The following is a 17,455-nucleotide window of genomic DNA, read 5'->3' as shown; positions in this document are numbered from 1 at the left end:
ATAGATAGTTGTGAACCACCATGTGGTTGTTGGGTAGAACAGCCAGTGTTCTTAAACTCTGAGCCATCTTTCTCTCTTGCCCGAAAATAGTTTTTAAAAATGTGTTTTTTGTTTTGGGTCTTCAAGATGGTTTGGTGAGTAAAGGCATGAGCCACCAAAGCCTGGTGGCTCAAGTTTTTTGTTTTGTTTTGTTTTGAGACAGGGTTTCTCTGGAGCCTGTCCTGGAACTACCTCTTCTAGACCAGGCTGGTCTTGAACTCACAGAGATCTGCTTGCCTCTGCCTCCCAGGTACCCCAGTACCTGGATTAAATGCGTGCAGCACAATCACCCTACTGAGGCTTGGGGCCCACATAAAGAGGGATGGAGAGAACCCACTCCACAAAGTTGTTCTCTGACTTCACAGGCACTCCATGGCATGTGTGGTGCCCCTACCCTCTATGTGGGATGTATGTGCACACACAATAATAATGACATACATATGTTACTTTTTCATATAATACAAACTTAGTAACAAGGTGCGGCATAATAAGGAAAGGAGAGAGTGGCTGGGGCTATTGCAAACCCCAGTGATGTTCCTGGTGTTGCTCTGGGAGTGTGTGACCATTGCCTTACTCAAGTGCTGGTCATTTTTAACTTCAGTGTGCTCAGAGTATACTGTGTACTGATACTGAAGTATGAGATTGTGTCACCTGGATGGGGCCTATAGCAGTCCCTCAGCCAGCTCGTGTGTTATCTGCAGGAAAGCCAGTGAAGTTGAGCGTGGCAGCAGAGGAGGTCGCCACTTTGTATGGGAAAATGCTGCACCTTGAGTGTACGACCAAGGAAGTCTTCCAGAGGAACTTCTTCAATGAGTGGAGAAAGGTGTGTGTCGGGGGAGGGGGGAGAGGGGACACTATGGGGTGGGTGCCCAGTTAGCTGCCTTCTCTATAGTCCATCCAGCTTTCAGTGGCCACAGTGTTTGCCCAGCATGGCAGACTGTGGTGACCTTGTCTTGGGAGCTCTAATGACAGCATCCAGCTCTCAGTCCAAAGGGTGTTTTCTGTCCCATGAAAATAAGCACACAGTATGAGAGGACTATGTGAGGTTTCTCTCTTCCCTTGTTTTTTACAACATGTGTTACATGTGAGCCTGGCCTGATCTTCATATCTTGCTATCTAGCAACCACAAGCCTGCACCCCTAGCATTTCTCCGGTGACTAACAACATTGAGTATCTTTTCTTGTATTGTTTGGCATTTGGATATTTTCTTCTGAATTTTTAAAAAATAATTTATTCTTATTTTATGTGCATTGGTGTTTGCCTGCATGCATATCTGTGTGAAGGTGTTAGATCTTGGAGTTACAGATAGTTGTGATCTGCCATGTGGGTGCTGGGAATTGAATCCTGGTCCTCTAGAAGAGCAGTCAGTGCTCTTAACTGCTGAGCCATCTCTCCAAGCCCTCTTTCAAATTTTTTGAGACAAGGTTTCTCTGTGTAGTGCTGGCTGTCCTGGAACTCCCTTTGTAAGCCTAGGCTGGCCTCTACCTTCAGTGCTGGAATTAAAGCCACACACCCAGCTTGTTTTTTTCATTAATGTATATGATGCCACTTGAGACTTCTCTGCATAGTTTTGACCAAGAGCAAACCCATATTTGAATTCTACTTTCTGTGTCTTCTGTCTGCTTTGTGGTATGTGGCTTGTCTTTTGTGCCTGTGCCTGTCCCTAACAAAGTGCTTTGTTCTGTATTTATTGAACAGTTACAGAAAACATTACACATTGTTACAGGTCAGGGGCATGGAAGAGTACACAGCTTAACATAAAGCTATACATTAGCTTGGTTTGTAAAAGCTGACTTCATAGAAAATCCAAGGCACAGTAAGGTTGGTTACATTGTTTTCTTTTTAAGATTTATTTATTTATGCATACAGTATCCTGCCTGCATGTATGCCTGCAAGCCAAAAGAGGGCACCAGGTCTCATTACAGATGGTTGTGAGCCACCATGTGGTTGCTGGGAATTGAACTCAGGCCTTTGGAAGAGCAGCCAATGCTCTTAACTGTTGAGCCATCTCTCCAGCCCCACATGTTTTCCTTTTTTGTTGTTATTGTGAGTTTTTTTGTTTGTTTGTTTTGTTTTTCATGATGGTTTCTCTGTGTATCTTTGTAGACCAAACTGGTCTCGAACTCACAGAGATCCACCTGCCTCTACCTCCTGAGTGCTGGGATCAAAGGAGTGCACCATCAATGCTCAGCCCATGTTTTCTTAAAGGCAAACAGGCTGAGTCCACAGCAAGACAGCAAGTTAAGTATATACTCTATTTTATGTGCATTGGTATTTTGCCTGCATACACAGATATGTGCACCACAGGTATGGCTGTGTGATGGATCCCATGGAACTGGAATTACAGACAGCTGTGAGCAGCCATGTGGTGCTGGGAATTGAACTCAGGTTCTCTAGAGGAACAGTCAGTGTTCTTAACCACTGAGCAATCCATTTCTCCAGCCACAAGTACATAGCCTTAAATGATGTTAAGGCATATTGTTAACTTGGCTGCATAGTCTGGCAAAAGTTCAAACCTTCAAAGGCAAAAGGGATTTTTAATATTCCATTGAGTGAATTTTCTGCAGTTTATCCAGTGCTTTATAGTTTTCTTCTTTAATTGTCCCTAGAGTACAATTGTCATCGCAACAACATGGATAATTTGCATAGGATGGGGATCTGAAAAGGTCAGGGATTTTACCACTTTCATCACCGAAATGTTAAATTACATTTGGAAATGGTTGTCCTTGGCTATCCCACACCACCACCCCTGGGTTCATACTCTGAGTCCCTTACTGCTGGCTGGAGCCTGGGAGTGGTGCAGTTCTGTCACTGGTGCCTGGGATGAGCTGCTCCGTTAGCAGTCTTTGTCCCCTGATGGTGTGAGGCATGGGAGGTCTTACCCTGGGGAAGGATGTGAATTTAGGGGTTCACTTGGGAATTTCATTTGGTTGTTTTCTGAAGAAGCAAGGCTTAGGATATGAGCCAGGGCCACAAATCTGAAGCTGAGAATACACACACTGTCCTCTATATGGTCCCTGTTCGTCCTGGGTTTACCTTGTCATGCATCCATGTGTTACTGTGTGGCCAGGAGGCAGCTGTTTCCAGCTGGGGTCACGTGACTTAGTCACAGGACTACTGTGCACCTGGTATAATAGTTACTGGAGGCTGGGGGTTTAGTGCAGTGGTTCTCAACCTTCCTAATGCTGCAACCCTTTAAGATAGTTAGTTCTTCATGTTGTGGTGATCCCCAAATTTCTTTGTTGCTACTTTGTAACTATAATTTTGCTACTGTTATGAATGAAAATGTAAAGATCTGATATACAGGTTATCTGATAAGACTCCTGTGAAAACATCATTTAACAATACCACCACCACCACCCCTGGGGGGGATGACCCACAGGTTGAGAACCACTGGTCTAGTGGCATGGCCTTAGCACTCTGCCCAGTTCAACCCAGTGTTTGTGGTATATCACAGTGATCCTGTGCAGTGGGCCCCAAGTGTGCACTCACTTTGTCATAGGGAGATGCCTGTATTTACAGCACTGAGCATGTATTGCTGGTTTTGGTACAGGAGATGACAGCTGAGGAGAGAAAGCTCATCACACACCTTGACAAATGTGACTTTGTAGAGATCCACAAGCATTTCATGGCAAGAACTGAGGCCCACAGGACCCTGTCCAGGGAGCAGAAGCAGGTCAGCGGTGGGTTCTGAGAAACTTAGAGGTAGCTGTTGGGTGCAAGCTACAGGGGACCCCTCATAGAGCCTTCCTCCCAAAGAGGCCTTGGGAAGTGGACCAGGTTCTGGGTGCTATCACAGCAGGTGCTGAATACTGAAGTAACGCCCCCCTTTTTAAGTGTGTCCAAGATATAATTCCATTTTCCCGGGGCACATTTGAAAGTACACTGCTGCTGGGCATTGGTGGGGCATGCTTTTAATCCCAGTGCTCAGGAGGCAGAGGCAAGTGGATCTCTGTGAGTTTGAGGCCAGCCTGGTCTACAGAGTGAATTCCAAGATAGCCAGGGCTACAACTATCTTGAAAAACCAAGGTTGAGAAGGCAGGGAGGAAGTACTCTATCTACCATTTGAAACATCATGAATGGCAAAGGACCTAAGGGCGGGAATGTGGGGATGGACTGGCTTCTTTCTGCTTCTTTCTGCATCTCCTCTATATTTAATGGAGCCCTCCACGTAGTTCTTTCTCGGTTGCCTACTTCTTGGCCAGCTATTGGGGGGGGGGTACTTTGGGGTAATTCCAGAACCTGGCTTGTTTCCTCCTACCTTGAAGGGTACCCTGCTCCGACTTAGCTGCAGCTTGAGGAAACGCATGCCATGTGGTCCCCAAGCTTGCTGGAGAGCTAGGGGTTTGCAGCAACAGCATCAGGAGGGCCCTTGGACACTGCAGGGACTCATTTGGTTCTAGTTTTTTTTTCTCTCCTAATGCCCACATGTTGTTTTAACTCAGAAGCTAAAAGAAGAGGCCGAAAAACTTCAGCAGGAGTTTGGCTACTGTATTCTAGATGGCAGAGAAAAAATAGGCAATTTCAAGAGAGAGCCACCTGGCTTATTTCGTGGCCGAGGTGACCATCCCAAGATGGGGATGTTGAAGAGGAGAGTCATGCCGGAGGATGTGGTCATTAACTGCAGCAGGTATGTGGGACTCTGCCAGCCAGGATTTTGTGGTGAGTACTGAACCCTGGCTGGGGCTAGCCCAGGCTGCCTGGTGAGGTAATGTTTGTCCTTAGTTCTTTGGGGTAGAACCCCTCACTGGATGTGTGGCAGAAGACACCAGGCACTGTTCCCATGTATCAGGGCTCTGGGTCAACAGGTGTAGCTGTGAACAGTATCTCTCTGCACCAACCGAACCTCTTGTCTTGCTGAAGTTCTCCTGCCAGGAGATGTCCTGTGTTTGGCTTTCTGAATGTTCAACAGCATGTTGGGCATGGGTTTGCTGCATTGTGCTGGTGCAGTGTTGGTGCTGTTGGTCCAGGTGACAGCTGGTGTGTGGCATCCACCTGGTATATGAGTTTGGGCTTCAGAATTCTCTGTACAGAGCTTTCTGTTCTGTTCTGATCGTGTATGTGTGTGTGCGTGTGTGTGTGCGCGTGCGTGCGTGTGTGTGTGCGTGTGTGTGTGTGTGTGTGTGTGTGTGCTTGCCAGGTTGTCAGCTGTTTTGATCTGGGGAGCTTGGAGCCAGCTCTGAAGCCAAACTTGCATAGTAGTTTAGTAGTGTGGCCACAGGACACCCATAGGGAAGTTACCCTTGCTTGTATTTGAGGACCAAGGTCTTGAAACTGTGACTGTTTGCTGTAGGGATTCCAAGGTCCCTGAGCCCCCAGCCAGTCACCAGTGGAAAGAGGTGTGCTCAGATAACACAGTCACATGGCTGGCTTCATGGATAGAGAACATCCACAACACCTTCAAGTACGTCATACTGAACCCCAGCTCCAAGCTGAAGGTGAGAGCATGACACTCCAGGGAAGCTGAAGTGTCCAGAAGGTGTTAGGCCTTCTCTTCTGTGCTAGTTCAGGTTGGCAGGTGTGGGAGACTTTTTAGGTCCAGGATCAGCCATCCAGTGTTGAGAGCAACTGGGCCCAATGTGCAGTCTAGCAGGAATCTGAGTGGGATTCCTAGTTTTCAGAGGCCAGGCTCTGCTGCCCCATCCCTCACCCAGTCAAACCCGTCTGAGGTGGGGAGGTGTCCAGTCACCTGCTCCACCATGTTGTAGGACTGAGAGTGACATTTACTGTCTTCACATAGGGGGAGATGGATTGACACAAGTACGAGGCTGCACGATGCTTGAAGGGAGTGGTGGGCAAGATCCGTGCTCAGTATCAGACTGACTGGAAATCCCCAGAAATGAAGAAAAGACAGCTGGCCATGGCCCTTTATTTTATTGATAAGGTATAGCATGGTGTGGGGACCTTGAGAGCTGGGCAGCAAAGACAATGATGGGTTCTCCCTGGAGCTGGAGCCTCCAGGGAGTATGTGTGTGTGGAGGTGGGGGTGTTGGCGGGGAGAGGAGATGGAGAGTTCAACTTCATGCCTGTGTATGTGCTGCTATGTATGCATGAGTGCCGTGAGTGTGCTCCTATGCCTCAGACCACAGCCTTGACCAGTGTCTACCCTGGTCTAGCTGGCACTGCGAACAGGAAATGAGAAGGAAGAAGGTGAGACAGCTGACACTGTCTGCTCGCTCCGTGTGGAGCATGTTCGTCTGCATGAAAAGGCAGATGGCCAAGAGCATGTTGTGGAACTGGACTTCTTGGGAAAGGATTCCATCCGCTATAATAACTGTGTGACGGTGGAGAAGCTTGTGAGTGCCCTCATTGACCCTGCTCACAATGGGATCTCAGTCAGTGCATGGCAGAGCCACAGGGGATGTTCAGTGGCCTGCTGCACCTCTCAGTGTCTCCTGTGGCTGTGTGATGAGGCATTACAGTCAGGATGTGTGCACACGTGTACCCTCGTGTGCACACACACACCTGTTACAAGTGTTTTGGCCTAGGAGGCCTGACGTCCAGGGTGTGGTGCTGGTTCTTTGGGAACATGGGGAGAATCTGTTTCTTGCCTGTCCCTGCTTCCACTGGTACCACCCATGCCCTGGCTTTACCTCACCCTGTGAGACCTCTTTCCTGCCATCCTGGCTTCTGCCCAGTGAGACTTGATGCCGCTGCTGGTTATGCACTGTCTCTGTTGAACACAACTGCTTTCCCCACATCATCTTCTTTCACACACTGTCAGGGTCAGGACCGCTATATCCTATGTGACCCCATCCCAGCCTGTTTCTACAGAAGGCCACATTATAAGGTTTCAAGGATGATTTGGTGCCACCTTGGCAACTTTGGCAGGATGGGGCAAGCTGAAACTAAGGAGAGGCCAGTGCAGCCTGGGAAATCTCCTCTGGAAGTTGGCCTGGCCAGGAGGATCTCCATGCCATCTCTTGAAAGAGAGCAAAGTGGAGATTGTTCTCCTGGGGCTCTGTAATGCTAGGTGTGTCTGATTTGGCCGCAAGTACAGGGCCCTGGGTCACCTGGGTGAAAGTCAGTGTTGCTGGCAGAAGAGGGAGCTAGGAGTTAGCTGCCTGCTAAAGTCACTGGGTCTGTAGAGGCACAAAAGACCTGCCCCAGCTCTAACCACATACTGGCCATGGATGAGTTAGCAGTGAGTGACCATGTGTGGGCTTGGGTTGGGAGGCAGAGACACAAGTTCCCATGGGTAGACCTCACACTATGCTGACACCATCTCTTTCCAGAACTTGGTGTGTGCACCCTTCTGTATTCCTCTGCGGGTATGCATGAATGGTGTGATTTTCCCTGTCTCCATTAGACCTCTTTCCTGCTCAGCTGGCTTCTTCAGAGGTCACAGTGTGAGTTTAGCCCTTTTCTGTTTCAGGTGTTCCAGAACCTTCAGCACTTCATGGAGGACAAAGACCCTGGGGACAATCTCTTTGATGTGCTGACTGTAAGCCTTTGGGTGGGCACAAGGGGTCTTTGTCCCCAGTGTGTTCTCTGTTCTGACCCAGACTGAAGCCCTCTTTCTTGCCCCCTCTTGGAGGCTGAGAACAGCCCATGAAACTCATGTCTCCAAGGAAATTATCTGTGACTCCTTTTTCCTTTCTGTACCCAGACTGCCAGCCTGAACAAGCACTTGCAGGACTTGATGGAGGGGCTGACAGCCAAGGTGTTCCGGACCTACAAAGCTTCCATCACTCTGCAGGAGCAGCTGTGGGTACTGACCAGGGGTGAGTAGGTTCTTATACCTGACCCTGGGGGCTAACCAGACTGTCTCCTATGGGAGCTGCCTAAGGGTTGCACCTTGGCTTACCCTAGGCGTCAGCTAAAGTAGGGCTGGGCAAGGTTGTCTGTGGTGGATGAATGCTCGAAGTCAGTCCCAGGGCCAGGGTGGCCTCGCTGCCCCTTGCAGGGAGGCATCACACTTCCTGCTCCACCTCTTCCAGCTTCTGTCCCTGGTCTGCAGTCTGTCCTTACCCATCCTCCTCTAGGTATGGCCTTGCCTCTCTTCTTTAGTCAGATCTTGGAGGTTCCTAACAGGGTTCTGAACCCCACCACTCCTGACCTCTTTTGTAGCCCCAGACCTCTCCAGCTTTTTGTCTCATTCCTTTCCTGTCCACCTGGGACCTTTGTCTACCTCAGCTGTGTTCACATGCCCAATGTTTGCTTCTCCTAGCACAGAAAGGCATGAAGTCAGTACCCACTACCCATGCCTAGACTGGCTTTCTTCAGGGAAACATGAGACCCATGGGCTTGGGAACTCTCTGTTCAGGGCAAGCCATTAAATGTTGGATCCAGGCTATTTATTCCCCCACTAAACCCCAGGCAGCCACAATGGCTGACCTGGGGCCAGTGAGCTCATCTCTCATGCAGTAGGGCAGTCTTATAGGTAGGGAGCCCTTTCTAGAGGACGCAGAGCCATCCTTCCAGACCCAATTTTGAAGAACCTTCAGGGTCCTGTTTCCGGGTACGGTTTTGCAAGTCTTGTAAGAATGGCCGCCTGCTCTGGGGATCCCGGGTCTTAGAATTCTTCAGGTAGGAGGTAGTGTGAGAGTAAGTGGGTCGTGCAGATAGGTGATTCGGGAGTGTCTTAACATCCCCAACCTTGGGTTCTCAGTGATATAGCTGGTGAGACTGTTGCCTAGTAAAGCTGGGGTATACTGTGCAAAGGGCCTCAGTGTTGTTGGTTCTTGGGGTGAGGATCCCAGACTGCATGAACTCAAATAACACTGCCTTTCCTCGGGCCTCAGGGCTTCCAGGTTACCCTGTTCCAGAAGGAAATGGTGGAGCCTGGGATGGCTTTGGGGCTCTTGCCTCTGTCCCAATAGGGCATAGTCCAACCCCCACAAGAAGGTGAGAACTCTCAGTGCCTCCATTGCTATGACTAAACCTACTTGGCCCTGGCTTGTGAGGACATCTTAGGTCATTTCCTCCTTGGGACTTTGTGTTATAGGAGGAATTCACATTTATAACATGTCCAGAAAGAGCCTTTTTAGGGTCAAGGGTGTATTAGCTTAGTGTAGAATACTTGCCTGGCATGTCAAGGCCCTGGCCTCCATCACCAGCACCACCAAAGAATAGGAGGGAGGAAAGGAGTCTCAGAGCAGGTTGCAGCAGAATGACAGGTTATTTATCATTCATTGTTTTTGTTCAGCTGAAGATAGCCTAACCTCTAAAGTCTTAGCTTACAACCAGGTGAATCGGACTGTGGCTGTCCTCTGTAAACATCAGAGAGCAATCCCCAAGACCTCCAGCAAAAGGTGGGAAGGCACCTGTAGTGTGGCTGTCCCCATGCCACCGCCTCTTTCCTGGGGCCAGCAGCTATGAAGGGCAGGAATGTGTGGTGGCTATAGTTGCTCCAGGAGGCTGGGATCAGGGACTTGGAATTGCTCAGGGCCATGACCTGAGCAGCCATGGGAGGGATTGGCTAGGCTGCCTCTCATCTCCCTGCTAGGACACAGCCTGTATTCTAGTTTAGGAAAGAGGTCAGAGTGGGGGGGCATGTTGGACTAATTTGTGGCTGGTGCAGGTGGCATTATTGGGCCCTAGAGGCCTTTTGACCTCACTCCTGGCCACAGAACGGGATAGGGCCAGCCCCGTGTGGCTTCACAGAGACTTCTCCCAGTCTCTTCTGTCATCTGAGTTGTTTCAGGCAGAGTTGGCATCTGGAATGGTTCACCCACTCCAGTGGTTTGTGAGGCTCTGGGCTCTATCTACTATAACTTCCCAAAGAATGTAGGGCCAACAGCTGTGGACAGAAACCTGAAGACAGGTCTTGGTGGGGACAGAAGCAACCACACCATGGTTGGTTTCTTCACAGATTGAGACCAAGAAGGCACAGATGGCTGAGGCACAGGTGGAGTTGGAGAAGGCAAAAGCTAACCTTAGAACTCGAGGGGAGAGCAAGTCTAAAAGGTATGTGTGGGGCTGCCGCCTTGAAAAATATGACCCTGGGCCCTAGTCCCAATCTGTCTCGGTGTGTAACAACCCTAGCTATCCTGGAACTAGCTCTGTAGACCAGCTGGCCTTGAACTCACAGAGATCCAGCCCCTCCCCCCAGTACTGGGATTAAAGGCCTGCACCACCACCACCTGGCTGATTCCCAGGTTTTTTTGTGAGGGATTTATTGTGTTAGCTATCACAGTAGTCCTCAGTTCATCTTGAATTCACTTTTGTCTGGGGTCTGAGGGTCCAGCCTCACTTCCTGGCATTGTGTGCTAAGGAATCATCTGCCACCCTTGCACCCATTACCTGGGTTGATTGCAGATGTGGGTTTCATTTCTGGACTTCGATTTTGTTCTGTCTATCTTGTCCTGTGTCAGCCCCAGTCCATCCTGCTGGCTGAGTGTGGGAATCAGGAAGAATGAGAGCTCGCGCTGTTTTCTTTTTTTGTTTGTTTGAGACCATGTCATTGTGTACCCCAGGCTGGTCTTGAGTTCACAGTCCTTAGCCTCTGGAGGGCTGGGACTGTCATCATGAAAGCACTGTCTAACTCCTAACTTTGTTTTTCTCTTTAAAGATACTTTTGGCTACATGGAGACACTTGAAATTTCCCCCATGAATGTTGGTGTGGTCTTCAGTTTGCCGATTTATTTGAATCAGATTATGCAGTACCTTATCTGAACACAATCTGTAATCCCAGTGCTTGGGAGATAGAAAATCAGGACCGACAGAAGTCAGGATCAGCTACATAGCAAATTCAGGGCCATCCTGGATTACACGGGAGTCTATTAAAAAAAAAAAAAAAAAACAATGTAAGCTGGGCATTGGTGGTGCACGCCTGTAATCCTAGCACTCAGGAGGCAGAGGCAGGAGGATCTCTGTGAGTTCGAGACAAGCCTGAGCTAGTTCCAGGACAGTCTCCAAATCTTCATAGAGAAACTCTGTCTCTGAAAAACCAAAAAAAAAAAATCAATGTAATCTAAACTAAGTCTTTCCTAATCTTAGCAAACATTCATAGTTTTTGAGGAAAAGCTAAGCATTGTGATTTTATGCAACTGTAAATGGAATTTTCAGTTCATATCTGGATTATTCATGGCTAGTTTTGTTAGGAGTTCCCTAGGCCACTTCAAGTCCAGCGATAAAAGGTCACAGGCTCAATACACACTGTGCTTGTGGCTGAGTGGCAGCCGAGCATGCAGAATACCCGGGCTGAGTCCAGGCTTCCATGCATACTGCATCATCACTTTGTACTTTCAGAACTTCATCACTGCCCCTTCCACACGTGCATTTCACAGCTATTGCCCACCCTTCCCCTCCCTCACCTCCCCTCACCCCACCCCTCATCTCTTCATCCCCCATCCCTTGATGCACCTTTCCAAATCACATTCAGTAAGTATGGCCCTTACTTTCCCATCCAGAGGCCACATCTGGACAAGAGCTTTTCACAGATGTGACTAGAGAAGGCAAGCTGTGTCCTGGGTGAAGCTAAGTGTACTCCCAAATTTCCCAGGTGTAAGGAAGCATGTGTGTCCCACTCAGGCATATTCCTGATTGCTTCTGTAGTTACCAGTCCCAATTGGAGCAAACTGTGTCTGGCAGTCTGGCAACCACACTGCCTCCCCAGGGGAAGGTAGGATGTAATCAGGCCTTTTGTCGAAGGCTGCAAACTGTTCATGCAGGGCACTGACATCAGCAAAGAGTCCTGAAGAACCGAGTCCCATCTGGTGTGCCTTGGGCTGTGGTAGCAGTTATAGGAGCCACGTGCTAGGAATGGTCACAGGCTGCCACTCCTGACATCTCAAGATGGCCACTGCTAGGCTCCCAGCCAGCAGGCAGCATAGGTTCTCAGCTTAAGACCCCAGAGGAGTGCCTAAAGTTGGTAGGGCTGCCATGGTGGGCAGTTTCAGGTTTAGGTTAGGACCAGGACCAACAGGAGACCTTCAAATTCATGTCTCCAGAGAGGTGGGCTAGCTCTCCCACCAGCTGCAGAAGTAGCTGTGGCCTCTTAAAACACCTCCATCTCTCTTTATGGTGGTTGAGCCCTCTGTATTCATAGGCTGTGAAGATTATGAATGTTAAGCAGTGTAAGAGTCTCGATGCACCTAGATGCAGAAACCATTTACCCCTCCTTGTATTGTTTATTTTGTTTGTGGGGGAGGTTGAGACAACATCTCACTACATAGGTCTGGCTGGCCTGGAACTCCCACTCTGTAGATCAGGCTGATCTCAAACTCACAGAGACCCACCTGCCTCTGCCTCCTGAGTGCTGGGATTAAAGGTGTGTGCCACCAACACCCAATCCTCCACAGGTGATCTTGACATCTTATCCTGCCTTTTTTTTTTTTTTTTAACTAATTTTGTATTTATTTTTATATGTATTGATGTTTTTGCTTTCATGTATGTCTTTGCCAAGAAGGCCAGAAGGGGGGGTCAAATCCTCTGGGACTGGAGTTATTGATGGTTAAGAGCTAGCTGCCTTGTGGGTTCTGGCTTCCTAGCCACCAAGCCTTGTGGGTTTTCTCTGGAAGAGCAGCCAGTGCTCTTATCTCCCCAGTCCCCTTACTCTGGTTTTAATGCATCGATTCTCAGGCTCCAGGTACACAGAGGCCTGGTGTCCACTGTACTTGGTCCTCTCTCTCGCTACAGTACTTCCACGTGTTTCAGTGAATCTAGAGTCTAGTGAATCTCACTTTTGATGCCCATGGTTGTCACTTCCTCATGGCCACATCTGAGTTGATACCCAAGAGTGCAGCATATACTGGGAGCTGAACATGCAGCAAAGGAGACAGGATCAGCCAAGAGAAAAAAATGTTAGAGGCCTCCTCCCTTATTTGTTCCTTTTGTTACTGGCACCACAAATGGGATGACATGTGAGGGGCTGTATATGTATGTATATGTACATGTATATGTATGTATATCCAGAAAGCTTCTGAGATTTGCCTCAGTCCTCTGCCATAAGCCAAGACCCAGGCCTTCAGATGGAGAGCCAGGTTCAGTGTGAACCATGTTCTCTGTCTGTAAAGCGTGTTGAGATTAGGAAGTCTGCTGACTAGTGAGACTAGCAAGAATTTCCTGAGAGCCCAGCTTCTCCGTGGGCTCTCATGGGTGGCTGGCCAAGCCCAGTTGTGGTGACTTACAGAAATGTGCTCCTGATGGTCTATTTGCTTCCTTCCCTGCTCTTGTAAACCATTGCTAACTATTGATTGTGTAGAGATGGACTATCCATGGATAGTTGCTTGATGATCCTTTCTGGCATGGAGGCTTTAGATTTCCTTTTCTTGACTTGGTTAGACCCTCCAGAACGTGGTTAACAGTCAGTGGGGGTCCCCTTGTCTGGTGTCTGATCTAAGAGGCAAAGCTTTCATTCATCAGCACTGAGTATATGCAGTGGGTTTTCATGGATGCTTCTCTGGAATTTGCAGGGTTGTAGTACACACATGTGATGGGTGCAGGGGTTTGTCAGATGCTCTCTGCTGAGATGGTTGTGGGCTTGGTCCTTTTAGACTCATGCAGTGCATGACACTGATTTGTCATTGGGTGTATAGCCCTCCCTGGGTTCCCATGGCTGGGTGCTGTGTTCTCCTTCAGGAACTGCCTTCTCTTTGTTGGAGCTTTTGTTCTGTATCCAGAGGGATGCCTTTGTCTGGTTTGTAATTCTGGCTTCGGAAAATGAGTTGGGGCATGTTTCTCTCTTTATTTGGTGGAATGCTCTGGCTGTGCCCTTAAGGGGGCTTTGCTTTGGAAGACACTTTTAGTGACTATTCTGGTCTCATTTATCTGTCTAGGTTTTTTATGTCCTCTTGAGTCAGTGGATTCTGTCATTCTGGGCTTGTAGTCTATGATTGGACTTTTTGTGTCCAGCTATCAATGGCATCTTCAATGTCCTTTATATTTCTGTATTGTCCTTGAGCATTCTTGATCACATGACCGTGGTTCTTAAGGGCTGAAGTTTATTCTTCCTTATGACAAGCTTCTGGAGGCGCAGAGCTGTGTCTGTTTACAGTGGCACATAGCAGATGTCAGTTAGACCAGAGGGCATTCAATGAGGCGTGCAGCTGTCACAACAGCTGCTGTGATATGTCCCATGTATCACCAGAAGTTCTCTGCAGGGCACGAGGCTTCCTGTTTCCTTTCCTGCATACGGTGACCCATAGGTCACACTTGACCTCCTGGATTTTCTGCTTGTGCTCTTGACAGTGACTTTGTCACTGCTGGAGTGTGACTGTCACACTGCTATGGCAAGGCTCCTGTAAGTGCAGAGTATCCCAGCCTTTTTTTGTAGCACATATCCACATGTGTGCATTCTCCCACATTGGTATTTGGATTCTCAGATTGGATTCAGATTTACCACATAGTGTCATGATTGTTAGCAGGTTGCCATGGGCATGTAAGAAGGGTAAAAGCAACACCTCTTTTTAAATTTTATTTAACTATTTATTTTTGAAGCAGGGTTTCTTTGTGTTGCCTTGGCTGTTCTAGAACTCACTTAGACCAGGCTGGCCTTGATCTCACAGAGATCTGCCTGCCTTTACCACCTGAATGCTGGGATTAAAGGCATGTGCTATCATTTCCCGGCTAAAATTAAATTAATCATTTTAAAGATTTATGTCTATGAAAATTTTACCTGCTTGTATGTCTGTGTACTATGTATGTGCCTGGAGCCCATGGAGGTTAAAGAGGGCATCCAATCCCCTGGGACAGATAGTTTTGAGTTATCATGGGAATGCTGGAAATTGAATCCAGGCTCTCTGGAAGAGCAGCTAGTACTCTTAATTGCTAAGTCATCTCTCTAGTCCCATTTAAAAGGCAGGAATATGGCTGGAGATGGCTCAGCAGTTAAGAGTACTGTCTGCTCTTCCAAAGGTCCTGAGTTAAATTCCCAGCAATCACATGGTGGCTCACAACCATCTGTAATGAGATCTGGTGCCCTCTTTTGGCCTGCAGGCATACATGTAGGCAGAACACTATATCTAATAAATACCTAGACTTTAAAAAAAAAAAAAGGCAGAGATGAGGGCTGAAGATCTTCTCTAGTCACAAGGCCATCTCTTCATGTCTCCTGTTCTTAGCCTTTCCTGCTTGCTTGCCAGCATCATACAACTCCCTCCATCAGTGGAGCCAGCAGCCTCCCTGGGCAGTAGTGAGGGCTTGCCTTGGTTTTTGACCCTTTCTGAACTTCTCACTTTGTGCCTAGAAATGGCTAGACGAGGCCATTTGCAGGAAGGACGGTCAAACTGGAGGCATAAGAGGTGGTGACATGTGGCCTGCTCTCAGCAGCAGCACAGGCACCTCCTTTTCCAACAGTTTGCTGCAGAAGCAGAAGCAGCTGGTGAAGCTGGAGGAACAGTTGGCCCGGTTGCGCATGAAGGCCACAGATAAGGAGAAGAACAAGCAAGTGGCCCTGAGCACTGCTAAGCTCAATTATCTGGACCCCAGGATCAGCATTGCCTGGTGTGTAGGCCTGAGGCTGTTGTACCTGTGTGTGACCTGGGTATTATGATAATGCAGAGGGGAACCTTAAGTGGGGGACCTTGGTAGATTCCATGGCAGGTGAGGGACAAACATGCCAGGCAGACAGAGTTTAAGTGAGAGGTTTTATTAGAAAGGGGGTTAGAGGGGGAAGGAAAGAGGTAAAGAGACAGAGAGAGAGAGGATAGAAGAGGGAGATAGGAAAAGTCCTGTCTGCCCCAGGGGAACAGCGGGGAAAGGGAGATCAGGAAAGCAGGGGAAAGAACGAGAGGGAAAGAGCAGAGTGGCAAGGGGGGAATTTTTCTTTTAAAGGGGTCCTTTGCACCTGCATGCAGACTATGCAATCATGGAACCCTGGGCTGACCAGGGTATTGCCTGAGTGCATTCTGCCAGGTGAAAAGGGCAGGCCAGCATAATGCCTGAATCCTTACACAGGGGATTCTAGGAGGCCTCAGTACAGTCCCATAGGTGCCCCATCCTGTACCTGGTCCTGTGCTAGGCACAGCTTCCTGTGACAGGGACCACCAAACCTGCTGTCCTAGGCACCACAACCAATTGCATTCCCTCCCCAGGTATCACGCGGTCCCCCATTCCCAGTGGGAAAGACAAGCACCCACATAATTTAGTGTTCCCAGAGCACTGACAGCTCCAGCCACCCCAAACTCAGAAAGAAGAGGCCTACAGACAAGAGGACTCAGAATCAGGGACACCCAGTCAGGTGGTCCCTGTCACAGGAAGCTGTGCCTAGCAGTCTCCATTCCATGATATTCAGGCTGTGGGCAGACCAGACCACCCCTTAGTTTCAGGGCCTACCCCCAAGTACTCTCAGCCCAGGACCTTGTATTATAGAGTTCGAGACTCCCAGGAAAAGGGAAGCTGAAAATTAGGGTCCCTTGTATAATGTTTGACATTGATATTTACAAATGAGCATCAGGGTGCATGAAGCAGCAAGACAGAGAAAACAAATACCAGGGTAAAATTTGGTGACCTGACAAGTTTTGAATCCCATTATTGGAGACCAGGACACTGATGTAATAAACCAATCAAGCCAAATTAATGAATCCAGGTTTAATCTGAGCAAAGTGTTCCTGGATGGCCCTAGGGGAAAAGGAAACCACAAGATGAGAGGCTTTTATTGCCCTCTAGGAGTGGAGCTGCCAATGGCTGGCTTTCTCCGGGGGTGGAGTTTAGACTGAGGCCACTCCAGGGGAGGGGCCTGCTACTTGTCACCATGAGGGCAGGGATTGGAATGGAGCCTGAGCTGAATATTACAAACATGAGCCATTCAAAGATCCTAGCTCCCATCTTAAGTAACTCTGGTTTGGTTTGGTTTTGGGGTTTTCCAGACAGGGTTTCTCTGTGCCTCTGACTCCTGAGTACTGTGATTAAAGGTGTGAGCATCATCACCTGACTGAGCACCTTATTTGTAACTGATTTTAACAAGGATTTGTTAAAATACTAGAGGATTCTGAAGGCCAACATAAGCCTTTGTTATGCTAATAGGCATCATAGGTCCTATTTGTCCTTTTGCCAGAGAGAAGGTGACTCCTTTAGGTAGAGGGGAACTAATTCTTTTGGACCTAATATTCCAGCCTTCTGTACTCTCTTCTGTAACTGCTTTTCAGCTAAAATTGGGAGGAAGGCTATAGAGCTGGTCAAAGGCTGGGAGGGGACAGGCTGCATCTGGTTTACTGCCCAGGTTCTGTTGGACCATGTGAAGATATCAAAGTACAGATGGTTTTGGAGCAGTCTGGAATGCTGACCCAAAGTGGGACTCAAGTTGGCAGGAAATTTTGTTAGAAACATCTGGCTTACATAAAAATTCAGTAAGTACAAGGGCTCTTGGTAATTTTGGAGCAGTTTGCAGTCTGTAGTTGATTGGGAATCTGCTGGGACCCCTGTAGACTTTAGGTGGGGGAGCTTAAGTGGTTGGCTGACAGGGGTATTTATCTGAAGGCTAAATTGAGATTCTGAAGTTCACAAGAATTTTTTAAGTTTACAAAAATTGAAA

General features: G+C 48.3%; 1 protein-coding gene across 1 annotated transcript; it reads left to right on the top strand.

Moving 5' to 3' along the window:
• Nucleotides 1–743: 743 nt before the first annotated feature.
• Top1mt (DNA topoisomerase I mitochondrial) lies at nucleotides 744–15,490 on the top strand. Its single transcript, XM_051189131.1, is given in 11 exon segments — nucleotides 744–862; nucleotides 3,593–3,715; nucleotides 4,485–4,669; nucleotides 5,333–5,477; nucleotides 5,780–5,923; nucleotides 6,156–6,335; nucleotides 7,415–7,483; nucleotides 7,649–7,763; nucleotides 9,188–9,318; nucleotides 9,854–9,948; nucleotides 15,280–15,490. Coding segments are annotated over 11 exon segments (1,449 nt in total). The 5' UTR covers nucleotides 744–796; the 3' UTR covers nucleotides 15,476–15,490.
• Nucleotides 15,491–17,455: the final 1,965 nt, after the last annotated feature.

The sequence above is a fragment of the Phodopus roborovskii genome, unplaced genomic scaffold, assembly GCF_943737965.1.
Source record: "Phodopus roborovskii unplaced genomic scaffold, PHOROB, whole genome shotgun sequence".
In the NCBI taxonomy this organism is placed as follows: Eukaryota; Metazoa; Chordata; class Mammalia; order Rodentia; family Cricetidae; genus Phodopus; species Phodopus roborovskii.
The sequence above is the reverse complement of the archived record's forward strand: the minus strand, read 5'-3'. Positions and strand labels throughout refer to the sequence as shown.